The 16,804-nt window shown below is 67.1% G+C and overlaps 1 protein-coding gene across 1 annotated transcript; it reads right to left on the bottom strand.

Annotated features, from left to right (window-relative positions):
• Window positions 1-1,972: 1,972 nt before the first annotated feature.
• TMEM120A (transmembrane protein 120A) lies at window positions 1,973-11,788 on the bottom strand. The gene is made up of 12 exons (XM_054166487.1): window positions 11,634-11,788; window positions 9,215-9,333; window positions 8,709-8,825; window positions 8,242-8,301; window positions 6,863-6,958; window positions 6,484-6,573; window positions 5,726-5,791; window positions 5,021-5,082; window positions 3,936-4,028; window positions 2,788-2,852; window positions 2,209-2,277; window positions 1,973-2,111 (listed from the first exon to the last, which is right to left on the bottom strand). Exons 1-12 carry the CDS (start codon window positions 11,706-11,708, stop codon window positions 2,001-2,003), a joined length of 1,023 nt encoding a protein of 340 aa, XP_054022462.1. The 5' UTR covers window positions 11,709-11,788; the 3' UTR covers window positions 1,973-2,000.
• Between the last annotated feature and the right edge of the window lie 5,016 nt (window positions 11,789-16,804).

Here is a 16,804-nt window from a genome sequence, read left to right as displayed (position 1 = left end):
GGACCCTCAGCTGTGCAAGGGCCTGAGAGGGGCAGGGGGGTAGGGGCCGGGAGCGTTGGTGCCTCTGGCACCCCAGGGAGCCCCTCCTGGCACCCCAGGGAGCCCCTCCTTGGCACCAGCATTTGCCTTGAGGCCAGGGCCAGAGCTGCTGTGTGCTGGGTGGTGCCAGGGGCAGCCCTGGGGTCTCTCCCTGCACACAAGGCTGTGCCTTAGCCCCCGGGCTGGAGCCCACCCTGGCCTGGGGCCAGCCAGGGAGGGGAGGAGCCAGCAGCCCCCCAGCACTGTGGGTTTGGAGTGAGGGCATGGTGGGGGCTGCCCTGGCCTCCCTCACACCCTGTGTGCCCTTTGGCTAAGGGGCACAGAGCTGCCTTGTGCCACCAGCACCCCACAGCCCTCCCCCCCCTCCTGTCCCCCCTGCCCACCTCTGCTGCAGGGCCTCTCTGCCCTCCAGAAGAGCCCTGTGCTGGGGGGGGGCCCTGCCCCCTCCCTGGGGGTGCTTGCAGCTGGCAGCCCCTGTGCCCAGCCCCTGCCCACACTCTCTGCTCTGTGTTTTTTTAAATACTGTTTTTATTTCAGCCTCTTTGTGATCCAGTCCTGGGGGGGAGCTCAGCCCCCTGCAGCCTCCCCCCGACTGTAAATTATTTAAATACACTTTGCCCTTGGAGTACAGAAAGTGGCTCTGCTGTGCCCTCCTTCCTGCCCTGGCTGCTGCCTGGCAGGCAGCCCTGGCCCTGGGCTGAGCCCTGCCAGGGCAGCAGGGGAGAGATGGCTCTGGCCTGGGGCACAGAAGCACAGAATGAGTCCAACCCCCCTGCCAGAGCAGGGGCACCCAGGGCAGCTCACCCAGGCACCCTCCAGAGGCCTTTGCAGCGGTCTCCAGAGCAGGACACTCCACAACCTCTCTGGGCAGCCTGCTCCAGGCCTCCAGCACCCTCACAACAAAGAAGTTTATCCTCAGACGTTGAGGTGGAACCTCCTGGGTGCCAGCTTGTGCCCCTTGTTCCCTGTCCCATGACTGGCACCACCCAAAAGAGCCTGGCCCCTTCCTCTTGGCACCCTCCCTCAGCTGCTTACCATGCTGAGGTTCCCCCTCAGCCTCCTCTCACAGCTCAGCAGCCCCAGGGCTCTCTTTCCTCCTGGGAGAGAGTTCCTGGTGGTGGTAGAGAGCTGCTGCTGCCCTGCTCTGCAGGCACACTGGGGGCTGCTGGGCTCTGCTTGCCTCACTGCTGGCCCAAGCTCTGGCCACAGCCTGTGCCAGGGGGCTGTGCTTGCCAGGGGGCTGTGCTTGCCAGGGGGCGCCAAGGGAGGGAGCTCACAGCTCTGCCTTTCCCCCCCTGCCCTGCTGTGAGGCACTGAGAGGGCTCTTGCCCCTCCCTGGCACTGCCAGCTGAGCCAAACCAGAGAGCAGAGCAGGCTCTGGCAGCACCCCGGGCCCGAGGCAGCACTCCCCTTTGTGTCCAGAGGTGCAAGCCCAGGCCCTGTGCAGCCCCAGGGGGAAGCCCAGCTCGGGCTCCTGCTGCTCCTGCCCCTCTGTGCCACAGCTCCTCAGCCCCTGTGCCTCGAAGGCTGAGCAGGAGCCGAGCTGAGAGGCAGCACAGCCTGCAGCTGCCCAGGGGGGGCTGGGGGGCAGCCAGGGAAGCCGCTGCTCACAGCCCAGGGGTTCTGAGGGCCTCTCTCTGCCTTCACCACCCTGGCTGCAGGGCTGGGGAGAGCCTTGACCTCCCCAGGAGCTGTGTGAGGAACCCATCCCAGCAGAGGGCTGCAGGAAGGGGAGCAGCTGCCCCCTGCTCTGCTGCAGGAGGGGGGCAGAGGGGCCGGGGGGGCCGCAGGGCGCTCCTGACCGCAGGTGAGTGACTCAGGCACGGCTCCAGCACCATCAGCACTGCCAACAGCTCTATTTGTGCGCCGGCCCGGCCCCGGGGCGGCGGAGTCCGGACGGCACCGAGGGGCCAGGAGGTGGAGCCGGGGCAGAGCAAGTCCTGGGCCCCAGCCTGCCCCCTTCAGCTCTGCTTGGAGTCCTTCTTGTCCTGGAGCTTCTGGTGCACCACACGCAGCGTGGTGAAGAAGTTCCCCAGGAAGAGGATGAGGAAGGAGAGGCCACACATCAGGACCTGGGGGAGCCACACAGGCAGCAGTCAGAAGGAGGGAGCTGGCTGGGGGGCAGCCCCCTCCCCCCGGGGCAGCTGCCTGGGCCCCCCCAGCCCTTACCTGCCACTCCTTGCACTCGGGGTGCTGCAGCATGTTGAAGAGGGTGAGGGCATTGTAGAGCTGCCAGAACTGCAGGAGAGAGGGAAGGGGAGGGGGAGGGGATGGCCTCCAGGGCTGGGGCTCAGCCAGCTGCCCCCCCAGCCCCAAACCCCCTGCAGAGCCCCTGTGAGGCCAGGGTGCAGTGGAACCCCCCACAGGCATGGGGGCAGAGGGACCCCGGTGGGGACATCTCCCCCTCCTTGCCCCCTGCTGGAGGCCAGCAGCCAGGAGGATGCCTCAGCCCAGCCTGCTGCTGCTGGCCCTGGCCTCGCTGAGCTGCCCGAGGCTGCGGGGAGCTGCAGCCCTGGCAGGGCTCTGGGTGCCAACCTCTCACCTGAGCCCTTGGCAGAACCCCAGCAGCACCCCTAGGGCTTCCCCAGCAAGCTGTGGGGGAGGCAGGTGGAGGGGAGGCAGCAGCCCAGCGCTGCTCACCACATTCCCTGCCCCTGGCATCTGCCAGCTGGCCACAGCAGCCTGGGTGCTGCCCTGGCTGCCTGCCGCTGCCCCCGGCCGCTGCCCCCGGGCTCGGCGCACACTCACGTGCCCAAAGAAGAGGAAGGGCAGCAGGAAGGTCAGGCCTCTCCACATCCAGGACTGGAAGCCCTCTGCAAGGCAGGAAGGTCTGCGTGAGCCCCCCAGAAGTGCTGCCTGGGGCCAGCCCCTGAGGCTGTGGAGGGAGGGTCAGTGGCCACCCTGTGCCTGGCCAAGTCCTGGCCTGGCTAACACAGCCCTGCTGGGGGCACAGGGGCTGGGCAGGGACCCCCAGGGCTCCCCTGGCCGGGGCAGGCACCCCCCCAGGGCTCCCCTGGCTGGGGCAGGGATTCCCCCCCAGGGCTCCCCTGGCCGGGGCAGGCATCCCCCCAGGGCTCCCCTGGCTGGGGCAGGGATTCCCCCCCAGGGCTCCCCTGGCTGGGGCAGGCACCCCCCAGGGCTCCCCTGGCCGGGGCAGGCACACCCCCAGGGCTCCCCTGGCTGGGGCAGGCACACCCCCAGGGCTCCCCTGGCCGGGGCAGGGATTCCCCCCCAGGGCTCCCCTGGCCGGGGCAGGCACACCCCCAGGGCTCCCCTGGCCGGGGCAGGCACACCCCCAGGGCTCCCCTGGCCGGGGCAGGCACACCCCCAGGGCTCCCCTGGCCGGGGCAGGCACACCCCCAGGGCTCCCCTGGCTGGGGCAGGCACACCCCCAGGGCTCCCCTGGCCGGGGCAGGCACACCCCCAGGGCTCCCCTGGCTGGGGCAGGCACCCCCTGGGGCTCTCCTGGCCGAGGCCTCTGGATGAAGCTCTGGTGGAGCTGCCCTCCCCCATAGCCACTGCCCCCCAGCGCTCAGTGTCAGAGGGGCTGGCGAGGTGGCAGCCCACAGGTCCCTGGGGAGATGTCCCAGCTGCAGGAGCTCCCTGCAGGAAGCTCAGGTGCCAGGAGCCACCTCCATGGCTACCCTGCAGCCCAAGGGAGCCAGCTGGGGGCTGGGGGTGGGGAAGCCCCCAGGGGAGCAGGTGGAGGCCATTCAGCCTAAAGGCTGCCGCTGCCCTGCCAGCTGCTCCTGGGGGCTCTGCCTTTGCAGCTGCCACCCACAAACCGCAGCCAGAGCCCCCCTCAGAGCACCAAGTGCTGTGAGAGCTGCCAGGGGGGGCAGGCAGCAGCCTGCAGGGGGGCTGGCAGCAGGCCCTGGGGGCAGGCAGAGGCTTACCCACGGTCAGGTCCATGTTGTGCCTCTCGCCCAGCGCCCGCAGCCGGTACAGACAGCCGCTCTGGTAGTAGTACTGCAGGAACTGCACCAAGCCTGCAGGGACAGGGCTCTGCTCACCACCAGCAGCAGCTCACCCCCCCCTGGCCTGCCCTGGAAGGGACCTTCAACATCAGCCAGTTCCAAACCAACCCCCTCCCCTGCCATGGGCAGGGACAGCTCCCACCAGCACAGCTTGCTCAGGGCCTCAGCCAGCCTGGCCCTGAACACTTGCAGGGGGGAGGACATCCACAAGCTCCCTGGGCAACCTCAGGTTGCCCAGGGAGCTTGTGGATGTCCTCCTCCCTGCAGATGTTCAGCCCCAGAAGGCCTCACTCTCAACAATCTCTTCCTCATCTCCACTCTCAGTCTCCCCTCTCCCAGTTCCTCACCCTGGCACTCCCAGCCCTTGGCCAAAGTCCCTCCCCAGCTCTCCTGGAGCCTTTCAGCTACTGGAAGGTTGCTCTGAGGTCTCCCTGGAGCCTTCTCCAGGTTCAACAGCACCAACTCTCCCAGCCTGGCCCCACAGGGGAGGTTCTGCAGCCCTCTGAGCATCTCTGTGGCCTCCTCTGGAGCCTCTCCAGCAGCTCCAGGTCCTTCTTGTGCTGCAGTGCTGCAGGTGGGGGCTGAGCAGAGCAGAGCAGAGGGGCAGAATCCCCTCCCTGTGCTGCTCTCTCCCTGCAGCTCAGCACTCAGCTGGCTCTGGGCTGCCAGGGACCACTGCTGGCTCCTGGGGAGTTTGTCACCACCTGACCCCCCCCAAGGCCTTCTCCTGCAGGCTGCTCTGGAGCCACTCCTCACCCAGCCTGGATTTGTGCTGGGGATTGCCCTGAGCCAGCAGCAGGACCTTGCCCTTGGTATCTCCTCCTGCCCAGGCACCATCCCCTGCCCCAGCATCAGCTCTGAGGTGAGTGCACAGGAAGCCCATCCCAGGGCCAGGGCAGAGGCCAAGGGGAAGCCCAGGAGAGCTGTGAGCAGCTGCAGAAGGCTCTGCAGGTGTCCCAGAGCCACAGGGACCTCCACGCAGCCATGGCCCCAGCAGCACTCACTCTGGTACATGGAGAAGGAGAGGAACTGGTTCCTGAACATCTGGTACATCAGTCCATCCGGCCTGGGGAGAGAGGCAGCTGGCTGGGGGGGTGTGGGGCTGGCAGCCAGCCCTGCCTGCCCCCCTGGGCACCACTGCCCCACCCCAGCTGCCCCCAGGCAGAGGGCTGAGCTGGTCCAGAACTGCAAGGCAGGAGGTGGTGGTTGACAGACTGCCAGGGCTTGGAGGGGACCTCCAGAGCCCCTCCAGTCCATCCCCCCTGCAGAGCAGGAGCCCTGAGGGCAGGTCCCACAGGAAGGTGTCCAGGCAGGGTTGGAAGCTCTCCACACCAGGAGACTCCACAGCCCCTCTGGGCAGCCTGCTCCAGGCCTCCAGCAGCCTCACAGGGAAGAAGCTTTTCCTCCTGTTGAGGTGGAACTTCCTGGGACTGAGTTTGTGTCCCCTGCCCCTCACCCTCCCCCTGGCAGGAGCCTGGTTGCATCCTCCTGGCAGCCACCCTGCAGGCACCTGGAGGCATTCACAGGGTTCCCCTCTCAGCCTGCCCAGCCCAGGGACCCTGCCTGCTGGGCTGGAGAGGAAGGTGTGGAGCCCCCAGCGTCCCCAGAGCAGGACCATGGCCATGGAGCAGGGCAGTGAGGGCCTCTCAGCCCGAGCTGGCCCCAGCCCCGGGGGCCCTGCAGCCCAGGAGGCAGAGCTGCAGACTCACCAGGTCAGCAGGACCCCGGAGAGGAAGGTGGAGACGTAGTGATGGAACACCCACCAGCCCTTGATCCTGCAGGGCAGACACACAGCCTCCTCAGCCTGGGCCCAGGCCCAGGGAGGCAGCAGCAGGGCAGAGCCCAGCACCAGTCCCCGCCAGCCCCCAGGCAAGGGGAGGAGCAGGGCTGGGCAGGAACCTGCTGAGCCTGGAGCGGGAGCCAGCAGCTCTGGCCAGGGGCTGGGGCTCTCCCAGCTGCTGCTACACCCTCCCCCTCCCCTCCCCACCTCCCCTCCCCACCCTCCCCACCTCCCCACCCTCCCCCTCCACCTCCCCTCCCCACCCTCCCCCTCCACTTTGCCTCTCCACCCTTCCTCCCCACCCTCCCTCCCCACCTTCCCCTTTCCATCCTCCTTCTCCACCCTACCCCTCCCCACTTCACCTTCCTCTCACCACCCTCCCTCTCCACCTTCCCTTTCCATCCTCCCTCTCCACCTTCCCTTTCCACCCTCCCTCTCCACCTTCCCTTTCCACCCTCCCTCTCCACTTCCCCTCTTCACCTTCCCTTTCCCCCCTCCCTTTCCCCCCTCCCTTTCCCCCCCTCCCTTTCCCCCCTCCCTCTCCACCCCTGCAGAGTTTGCTCCTGCCCCGTGCTGCAGCTCAGTGCCAGGCTTTGAGGGGGAGGGAGCTGCTGCCCTGGGGAGCTGTGGGGTGGTGCCAGGGCAGGCCCTGGGCACTGTGCCCCCCTGCCTGTGCCCAGGGCTCACTTGGAGCCGTTGTTGATGAGGATGCTCTCCCGGATGGTGAGGGTGCAGTAGTACCACACCAGCAGGAAGTTGAAGACAGCATCTGTCACCCTGGGGGCAGGCAGAGGCAGCTGTGAGGGTGGCAGCACAGCCACTGCCCCTGTGCTGAGGGCACAGGCACCAAGGGAGCCACTGCTGCAGGATGGCCACACAGCAGCCTGGCTCCCCCAGCACCCCCCCAGGCCACGGCCGGCAGCCACAGAAGCCTCCCTCGCCCCCAGGGCAGTGCCCACACCGTGTGCCAGCAGCTCCTGCCCAGCTCAGCAGCTTCCAGCATGGGCAAAGCAGGACACAGGAAGCCTGGGGGGAGATCCCTGCCTGGTCCCCAAGCCAGACTCACCTGGAGTTGAAGAGGAACCGACAGGAGAAGGAGACAATAAGTAAGATGATGGTGAGGTAGAGCTTGAACTTCTCATACTCATCCTTGTATGCAAACCTGCAGGGGGGCACAGGGACAGCCCTGCAGCAAGGAGGCTGCTGGGGGCTGTCCTGTCCCACCCAGCTGCACACCAGTGGCACTGGGAGCCTCTGGGGCAAGGCTGTGAGAGCTGGGCTTGGGCAGCCTGCAGAGAAGGCTCCAGGGAGAGCTTCTGGTGGCCTTGCAGTGCCTCAAGGGGAGATCAGAGAGCTGGGGACAGACTTCTGAGCAGGGCCTGCTGGGCCAGGCCAAGGGGGGATGGTTTGAAGTGCAAGAGGGAGCTTGAGAGTGGAGAGGAGGAGAAATGTTTGGTGCTGAGGGTGGGGAGAGCCTGGCCCAGGCTGCCCAGAGAGCTGCCCCATGGCTGGCAGCAGTGCAGGGCAGGATGTGTGGGGCTGGGAGCAGCCTGCTGGGGGTGGGGATGTCCCTGGGGGCTGCAGGGGGGGTTGGACTGGGTGAGCTTTGCAGCTCCCTTCCCTCTGGAAGCAGTCTGGGCTTCCATGGCCAAGAAAAACTTGCAGCCCTGAGTGTTTCTGAGGGGCCAGCACCAGGCTGCTGCCACCCAGGGGTGACAGCTTCAAGGGACTCCAGCCCATGCCAGCCTGGGCAGCATGGAGCCTGCTCAGCCCTCCCAAGGCAGGAGCTGAGGGGGGAAGTTCTGCATGGGCACGGAGGAGCCCTCGTGGGCCACAGCCAGCCCAGAGGAGAGACTGCCAGGGGCTGTAAGCCTGCAGCTGCTGAAGGCCCTGCCCCAGGGGGAGCCTGCACAGGCAGCCCCTGCAGCTGCTCAGGGTGCAGCCCAGCCCGGGGGCAGGGGGCAAGGTGGAGGTCTGGGCTGGACCTGGGACCAGGAAGGGACACCCTGGGAAGGGAACCTGTGGCAGGAAGCTGGCAGCAGCCCTGGGGCAGCTGCTGGGGGGGAGCAGGGGGAGGCAGGGGGTGGCTGGGAGTGGCAAGAGGGGGGCAGGAGGGAGGCAGAGGGAGGGCAGGGGAGATGGGGGGGGGGAGGAGAGGGGGGCAGGAGGAAGGGGAAGGCAGGGGGAGGCTGGGGGTGGGGTGGGGGAGGGCAGGGGGAGGCCATACTTGGCCTGCTGGCTGAGCAGGGTGACGTTCACGTTCCCCAGCACCAGACTCAGGGGGGAGGCAGGGGGAGGGCAGGGGGAGGGCAGGGGGAGGCAGGGGGAGGCCATACTTGGCCTGCTGGCTGAGCAGGGTGACGTTCACGTTCCCCAGCACCAGACTCAAGGGGGAGGCAGGGGAGAGGGCAGGGGGATGCAGGGGGAGGCAGGGGGAGGCCATACTTGGCCTGCTGGCTGAGCAGGGTGACGTTCACGTTCCCCAGCACCAGACTCAGGTACAGCCTGCAGAGAGAGCACAGCAGTCAGGGCCTGGCGGGCAGCTGGCACAGGGGCTGGGCACAGCTGTGCCCTTCTCCTGCCCCTGCCAAGGCTGGGAAGGAGCCCCCAGCTGCTTCCCAGCCCGGGCTGGCGGGCAGTGTGACTGGCACCGCTGGCACCTGCTCCAGAGGGCAGGGACAGGAGCGCTGCCCGCCGGCCCCGCGGGCAGCGGGGGGGCTCTGCAGGGCTCCCTGCCAGGCACAGCCACCCTGGCAGGGCAGCAGAAGGACAGCAGCAGGCAGAGAGGGGAAGCAGGGCAGCAGAGGCTCGGCCTGGCTCCCGCCCAGGCGTCCCTCTGTGCCAGGGTGAGGGCAGGCTACAGGCCCGGGGACACGGCGGGGGGCTGCAGCTGGCAGCCAGGTGCCCCTTACCCATTCTTCTTTGGCAGGTAGGCCTCCATCTCAAAGAACACGTTCTGCCTCTCCTTGATCAGGCTCTGGGTCTCCCTGAGGGACTCCTCCTGCTCAGGGCTCCCCTGCCCTTTGCACCTGGAGGGGACAAGGAGGCGCTGGCATCGGCAGGGGCCTGTCGCACAGCCAGCCCCTGCTGGCACCCCGGGCGTGGGCAAGGGCACCCCAAGGGCTGGGACTGGAGGCCAGGCCAGGACCCCACCTGCTGGGCCAGGCTGGCAGTGAGGGGAGGTGAGGAGGGATGAGGCTGCTCAGCACTGAGGAAGGACAAAGGGAGCTCTGTGCAGGAGGGGCACAAGTGACCTGCAGGGCCCTGAGCAGGGCACAGGGCAGGGCAGAGGAGAGGGAAGCTGGGGCAGTGCAGACCTCCACTTTGGCACCAGTCACAAGGTTTGTGTTAGAGACAGAGCCCTGAGGTGAGCTCCACCACCCTGCCCTGTCCCCAGCCCCTGCAGGCTGTCACTCACTTGTGGAGGGACAAGGACAGCTCCTTCAGCCTCTTCTTCTGCCGTGCAATGGAGCTGGAGATCCCATCCTGGAGCTTGGTTAACTCCTCCAGCTTCTGCTTGTAGAGCTTGTGATTGTCCTGGGGAGCAGAGACCAGCCTGGCCCCAGCTGCCCACCCAGCCCTGTCCCTGACTGCACCTGCCCAGCAGCCAGGCAGGACAGCAGCTGGCTGCAGCAGGCCACAGCTGGCTGCAGCAGGCCACTGGCTGCAGCTGCCCTGCTTCCAGCAGGGGAGAAGCAGCTGGGGGGATGCAGCCCCGGGGCCTGCCCTCACAGCTGCCTCCTGCCTCAGCCCCCTCCAGCTGCAGGCTCTGAAAGTCCACATGGCCCCAGGCCAGGGATGCTCCTGGGGTTGGGAACCACTGACCATGGCAGAGGGCCTCAGGACCCAGCAGGGAGAGGCTGGAAGGGAGCTCTGGGGATCATCCAGTCCAACCCCCTGCTCCAGCAGGGCACCCACAGCAGCTTGCCCAGCACCACAATGCCCAGGGGGGGTTGGAAGCTCTCCACACCAGGACACTCCATAACCTCTCTGGGCAGCCTGCTCCAGGCCTCCAGCACCCTCACATCAAACAACTTTCTCCTCCTCTTCACATCCAACCTCCTGGGCTCCACTCTGTGCCCCTTGCTGCCCCTTGGCCTGGCCCTGGGCACCACTCAGCAGAGTCTGGCCCCAGCCTCTTGCCCCCCACAGCTCCTTGAGCTCTTGCTGAGCATTGCTCAGCTGCCCTCTGGGGCTGCTCTTCTGCAGGCTCTCAGCCCCAGGGCTCTCAGCCTCTGCTGCTCCCAGAGCTGCTCCAGGCCCCTCAGCAGCTCTGCAGCCTCCCCTGGGCTCTCTCCAGCAGTTCTCTGTCTCTCTGAACTGGGGAGCCCAGAACTGGACCCAGCACTCCAGATGTGGCCTGGCTGGGGCAGAGCAGATGGCAAACACTGAGGAAAAGCTGTTGCTGGGGCCAGGGCTACAGCTGAGGGCCAAGGCCATGCAGGAGCAGCGGCTCTGACTGCTGGGACAGGCGAAGCTCTCTCTGCCTGCAGCACCTGCCCCTGGTGGCTCTGGGGCTCCATCCTGAGCCCCCCAGGGAGCTGGCTGCAGAGGCTGAGCCTGCAGCAGTGCCCCAGCTGGGCAAGGGGAGATGCCACTCTTGTGCCATGAGGACGGGCAAGAGAGCCTCTGGGGTGCCTCTTGCTTGTGCAGCCTCAGCTCAGCCAGGGGCAGCCCCAGGGCCTCCTCCCCGGGGAGGCTGCTTGCAGCAACCCTTGGCCCAGGCCATGGTGCAGGTGAGCCAGAGCCTCCTCAACCCTTATCAAGCTCTTTATCAGCAGCTCTCAGCTGCTCCCCAAGGAGAAAGGTGAAACCCAGATGCAGAGGAGGGAGACAGCTTCTGCCCCCGGTGCCAGGCAGCTGCAGGGCAGGAAAGGGGCCCGGAGTGCCCTGGCTGCCCTGGCAGGGATTTGTGGCCCTGCACTCTCCAGGTGATTCCCTGGGTGAGCCCTGGAGTCATGCCAGGGCCTGAGCAGCAGCTGGGTGCCAGCCTGGGCGAGAGGCAAAGGGCAGGGATGGCAGCGTGTGGCTGCCCACAGGGTTCAGGGCAGGCCACCCCACACGTCCCCCCAGGGCTGTGGAGCAAGAGGAGGTTTCTCAAAGCCTCCCTTGCCCCAGATCCGGGCACAGCTGCGATGTGGCTGCAACACCCCCGGCGCTGCCCTGCTCCCGGGGGCACGGAGGGGGAAAGGGAACTGCTGCAGGCAGATCCCAGCCGCAGCTGCAGAGGCTTGGCCAACCTCCCCCCGGGCTGACCCCGCCGTGAGCTGAACCCTGCCCACTCCTTCCCCGCTCTGGGGATTACACAGAGCGAGTGGAAGCTCCTCCAGCACCAGCCACCTCCCCAGCACTGAGCCCCCAGTGGGTGCCAGGGCACCGGGGCAAGGGTGCCCAGGGTGCAGAGGGGCAGGTGGCCAGGGCAGGGCACCCCAGTTCCCGGCTGCCCGCGCTGCCAGGCTGGCTTAGAGCTGCCTGGCACTGGGCTGAGAGGAGCGATAAAGGAGGGCAAAGAAGCATCTGCGGACCCTGTGCCAGGCCGGGCCGTGCCAGGCACCCTCTGCCCGAGGTGACACCTCCGTGTCACCTCCGCCGCCACGGGCAAGCCGGCGGCAGGCCGGCTACGGGCTGAGCCAGCCCCGGAGGGCCCCGCCGAGCCCCGCGCCCAGGCGCAGCTCCCCGGCGGCGCCCGGCGCTGCCCCGGCAGCCTCTGCCGTGAGCCGTGCCCGGGGCGCAGCGGGCAGAGCGCCGGGCTCCGGCCGGGGACAGCCAGGCGCGGCGGCGGGGGCCGCGGTCAGCCGCCGCCCGGCGGACGTTAGCGGCCGGCGGCTCCCCGGTACCTGGATGCGCTGGAAGCCGTCCTGCAGCTCCTCCCACTCCCGCAGGCACTCGGCGGCGGAGCTGCCGCCGGCCATGGCGGCGATGGCGGCGGGGACGGCCCGGACCGGCTGGCGGCGAGGGGCGGCCGCCGCCTCCCGCCCGCTTCCGGCACGGCCCGGCGGGGGCGGGGCGCTCCGGGCCCCGCGCGGCGGCGGCGGAGCGGAGCGGGACGGGGCGGGGCGGGGCGGCCGCTGGGGGCTCCCCGGGCACCGGGCGGGGCTCGGCCCGGAACCACCCACGGCAGGGCTGGGGCTGGCGGGGCCGGGGTGCGCCCAGCCGGTTGCGAAACGGGAAAGCCCCAAAGGAGAGAGCCGCGGAGGGCCCGGGAGACCTTGGAGAGCGCCGAGCCCAGCCCGGAACCCAGCGCTGAACCCAGCACCGAACCCAGCACTAAACCCAGCCCGGAACCCAGCGCTGAACGCAGCACTAAACCCAGCCCGGAACCCAGCGCTGAACCCAGCCCTGAACCCAGCGCTGAACCCAGCCCTGAACCCAGCACTAAACCCAGCCCGGAACCCAGCGCTGAACCCAGCACTAAACCCAGCACTAAACCCAGCACTGAACCCAGCCCTGAACCCAGCCCGGAACCCAGCCCTGAACCCAGCCCTGAACCCAGCACTAAACCCAGCCCTGAACCCAGCCCTGAACCCAGCACTGAACCCAGCCCTGAACCCAGCACTAAACCCAGCCCTGAACCCAGCGCTGAACCCAGCCCGGAACCCAGCCCGGAACCCAGCCCTGAACCCAGCCCTGAACCCAGCCCTGAACCCAGCACTAAACCCAGCCCTGAACCCAGTGCTGAACCCAGCCCTGAACCCAGCCCTGAACCCAGCCCTGAACCCAGCACTGAACCCAGCCCTGAACCCAGCACTGAACCCAGCCCTGAACCCAGCCCTGAACCCAGTGCTGAACCCAGCACTGAACCCAGCATTGAACCCAGCGTTGAACCCAGCACTAAACCCAGCCCTGAACCCAGCATTGAACCCAGCACTAAACCCAGCCCTGAACCCAGCATTGAACCCAGCACTAAACCCAGCCCTGAACCCAGCATTGAACCCAGCGCTGAACCCAGCACTAAACCCAGCCCTGAACCCAGCACTAAACCCAGCCCTGAACCCAGCACTGAACCCAGCATTGAACCCAGCACTAAACCCAGCCCTGAACCCAGCATTGAACCCAGCATTGAACCCAGCACTAAACCCAGTCCTGAACCCAGCACTATAAGCGGAACTAAACCCAGCCCGGAACCCAGCGCTGAACCCAGCACTAAACCCAGCCCGGAACCCAGCATTGAACCCAGCACTGAACCCAGCACTAAACCCATCCTGGAACCCAGCCCTGCCAGGGCTCCACTCAGCCCTGGCCCTCAGCACCACATCTGCACAGCTCTGAAGCCCCTCCAGGCATGGAGACTCCAGCACAGAGCACAGAATTAAGCAGGTTGGGAAAGACCTTGGAGATCATCAACCTCTCACCCAGCACCATCTGATCAACTCAACCATGGCACCGAGGGTCTCATCCAGGCTCTTCCTAAACACCTCCAGGGATGGGGACTCCACCACCTCCCTGGGCAGCACATCCCAAGGGCCAATCTCTCTTGCTGGGAAGAATTTCTTCCTCACACCCAGACTGAACCTCCTCTGGCACAGCCTGAGACTGTGTCCTGGTCCTGCCAGGCCTTGACAACCCTATGGGGAAGAAATTGTTCCTCATGCCCAACCTAAACCTCCCCTGGGGCAGCCTGAGGTCATTTCTTCTTGGCCTGGTGCTTTTTTGGCAAAGGGCTTTGTGAGGGCAGGGACCTGCTGGAGAGGGGAGCAGGAGGCCACAGCAGTGCTGGCAGGGCTGGAAGCCCTCTGCTGGGAGCCAGGCTGAGAGAGTTGGCCTTGGGCAGCCTGGAGAGGAGAAGGCTCCAGGGAGAGCTTCTGGTGGCCTTGCAGTGCCTCAAGGGGAGATCAGAGAGCTGGGCACAGACTTCTGAGCAGGGCCTGCTGGGCCAGGCCAAGGGGAGATGGTTTGAAGTGCAAGAGGGAGCTTGAGAGTGGAGAGGAGGAGAAATGCTGAGGGTGGGGAGAGCCTGGCCCAGGCTGCCCAGAGAGCTGCCCCATGGCTGGCAGCAGTGCAGGGCAGGTTGTGTGGGGCTGGGAGCAGCCTGCTGGGGTTGGGGATCTGACTGCAGGGGGTTGGACTGGGTAGCCTTGAGGGGTCCCTCCCCACCCAACCCAGCCTGGGATTCTGTGATTCTGATTGTACCTAATGAGCAGAGCCCAACCCCCCCCCCTGGCTCCAGCCTCCTCTCAGGGAGCTGCAGAGAGCAAGGAGGTCTCCCTCAGCCTCCTCTCCTCCAGGCTCAACACCCCCAGCTCCCTCAGCTGCTCCTCCCCAGCCCTGCTCTCCAGACCCTTCCCCACCTCCATTGCCCTTCTCTGGAGATGCTGCAGCCCCTCATGGAGCAGTGCTGCCCTGCTGTGAAGGATCAGGGGACAGACCAGAGGTTCATCACCACTGCAGGCCCCACAGACAGCCCCCTCGTGTGTGTCCTGCTGCAGCTGCCCCTCTGGAGAGCCCCGAGGGGAGCAGAGCACAGAGCATGGCCCCATCCTGCCCCCCACAGCCTCCCTGCCTCCCCCATCCCCTGTCACAGCCACTGCTGCCCCAAGGCTGGCCCAGCATGGAGCACAGGGACAGCCCAGGAGCGTTTCCTGTGGTGGTTTATTCCGTGCTGACCATGGGAAGAGGTCCCAGCCTGGCAGGAGAGCACAGGACTGAGTCACACAGCAGGGCTGAGGGATGCTGCTGAGCCATGCTGAGAGGGTTGGCTCTGGCAGAAGGTGGCCCACAGGAAGGCTTTGGGAGGCCAAGTCCTGGCTGTGGGCAGCTGAGAAGCACCCAGAGAGTGCAGGGCCAAGGCCTCCCCAGGCTGACGCCTGCAGCACAGAGCAGATCCCAGCTGGCTCCAAAGCTTGACCCACATGGAGCTCAGGAGGAAGCTGCTCTCATGTAAGATCTCTTCTCAAGGAACCTGCCCCCAGGTGCTGGCAGAAAGCAGGGCCAGGAAGCACTGCTCCTGGCTGGGTGCTCTGGCTGGGTGCTCTCTGGGCTGGGTGCTCTCTGGGCTGGGTGCTCTGGCTGGGTGCTCTCCAGGCTGGGTGCTCTCCAGGCTGGGTGCTCTCCTGGCTGGGTGCTCTCTGGGCTGGGTGCTCTGGCTGGGTGCTCTCTGGGCTGGGTGCTCTGGCTGGGTTCTCTCTGGGCTGGGTGCTCTCTGGGCTGGGTGCTCTGGCTGGGTGCTCTCTGGGCTGGGTGCTCTGGCTGGGTTCTCTCTGGGCTGTGTGCTCTCTGGGCTGGGTGCTCTCTGGGCTGGGTGCTCTGGCTGGGTTCTCTGTGGGCTGGGTGCTCTCTGGGCTGGGTGCTCTGGCTGGGTTCTCTGTGGGCTGGGTGCTCTCTGGGCTGGGTGCTCTGGCTGGGTTCTCTCTGGGCTGGGTTCTCTCTGGGCTGGGTGCTCTCTGGGCTGGGTGCTCTCTGGGCTGGGTGCTCTGGCTGGGTTCTCTGTGGGCTGGGTGCTCTCTGGGCTGGGTGCTCTCTGGGCTGGGTGCTCTGGCTGGGTTCTCTCTGGGCTGGGTGCTCTCCAGGCTGGGTGCTCTCTGGGCTGGGTGCTCTCTGGGCTGGGTGCTCTGGCTGGGTTCTCTCTGGGCTGGGTGCTCTCCAGGCTGGGTTCTCTCTGGGCTGGGTGCTCTCTGGGCTGGGTGCTCTGGCTGGGTGCTCTCTGGGCTGGGTGCTCTGGCTGGGTTCTCTCTGGGCTGGGTGCTCTCTGGGCTGGGTGCTCTCCAGGCTGGGTGCTCTGGCTGGGTTCTCTGTGGGCTGGGTGCTCTCTGGGCTGGGTGCTCTGGCTGGGTTCTCTCTGGGCTGGGTGCTCTCTGGGCTGGGTGCTCTCCAGGCTGGGTGCTCTCCAGGCTGGGTGCTCTCCGGGCTGGGTGCTCTCCAGGCTGGGTGCTCTCCTGGCTGGGTTCTCTCTGGGCTGGGTTCTCTCTGGGCTGGGTGCTCTCCTGGCTGGGTGCTCTCCGGGCTGGGTGCTCTCCAGGCTGGGTGCTCTCCTGGCTGGGTGCTCTCTGGGCTGGGTGCTCTCCTGGCTGGGTGCTCTCCTGGCTGGGTGCTCTCCTGGCTGGGTTCTCTCTGGGCTGGGTTCTCTCCGGGCTGGGTGCTCTGGCTGGGGCTGTGTGCTCTCTGGGCTGGGTGCTCTGGCTGGGGCTGTGTGCTCTCCTGGCTGGGTGTTCTCTGGGCTGGGTGCTCTGGCTGGGGCTGTGTGCTCTCCTGGCTGGGTGCTCTCCGGGCTGGGTGCTCTCTGGGCTGGGTGCTCTCTGGGCTGGGTACTCTGGCTGGGGCTGTGTGCTCTCCTGGCTGGGTGCTCTCTGGGCTGGGTGCTCTGGCTGGGGCTGGGTTCTCTCTGGGCTGGGTGCTCTGGCTGGGGCTGTGTGCTCTCCTGGCTGGGTGCTCTCTGGGCTGGGTGCTCTCTGGGCTGGGTGCTCTGGCTGGGGCTGTGTGCTCTCCTGGCTGGGTGCTCTCCGGGCTGGGTGCTCTCTGGGCTGGGTGCTCTGGCTGGGGCTGTGTGCTCTCCTGGCTGGGTGTTCTCTGGGCTGGGTGCTCTGGCTGGGGCTGTGTGCTCTCCTGGCTGGGTGCTCTCCGGGCTGGGTGCTCTCTGGGCTGGGTGCTCTCTGGGCTGGGTGCTCTGGCTGGGGCTGTGTGCTCTCCTGGCTGGGTGCTCTCTGGGGTGGGTGCTGTCTGGGCTGGGTGCTCTGGCTGGGGCTGGGTTCTCTCTGGGCTGGGTGCTCTGGCTGGGGCTGTGTGCTCTCCTGGCTGGGTGCTCTCTGGGCTGGGTGCTCTCTGGGCTGGGTGCTCTGGCTGGGGCTGTGTGCTCTCCGGGCTGGGTGCTCTCCGGGCTGGGTGCTCTCTGGGCTGGGTGCTCTGGCTGGGGCTGGGTGCTCTCCTGGCTGGGTGCTCTCCGGGCTGGGTGCTCTCTGGGCTGGGTGCTCTGGCTGGGGCTGGGTGCTCTCCGGGCTGGGTGCTCTCCAGGCTGGGTGCTCTCCTGGCTGGGTGCTCTCCTGGCTGGGTTCTCTCTGGGCTGGGTGCTCTCTGG

The sequence above is a fragment of the Dryobates pubescens genome, chromosome 13 (assembly GCF_014839835.1).
Source record: "Dryobates pubescens isolate bDryPub1 chromosome 13, bDryPub1.pri, whole genome shotgun sequence".
In the NCBI taxonomy this organism is placed as follows: domain Eukaryota; kingdom Metazoa; phylum Chordata; class Aves; order Piciformes; family Picidae; genus Dryobates; species Dryobates pubescens.
Note: the sequence above shows the minus strand (reverse complement) of the source record. Positions and strands in the feature narration are given on the sequence as shown.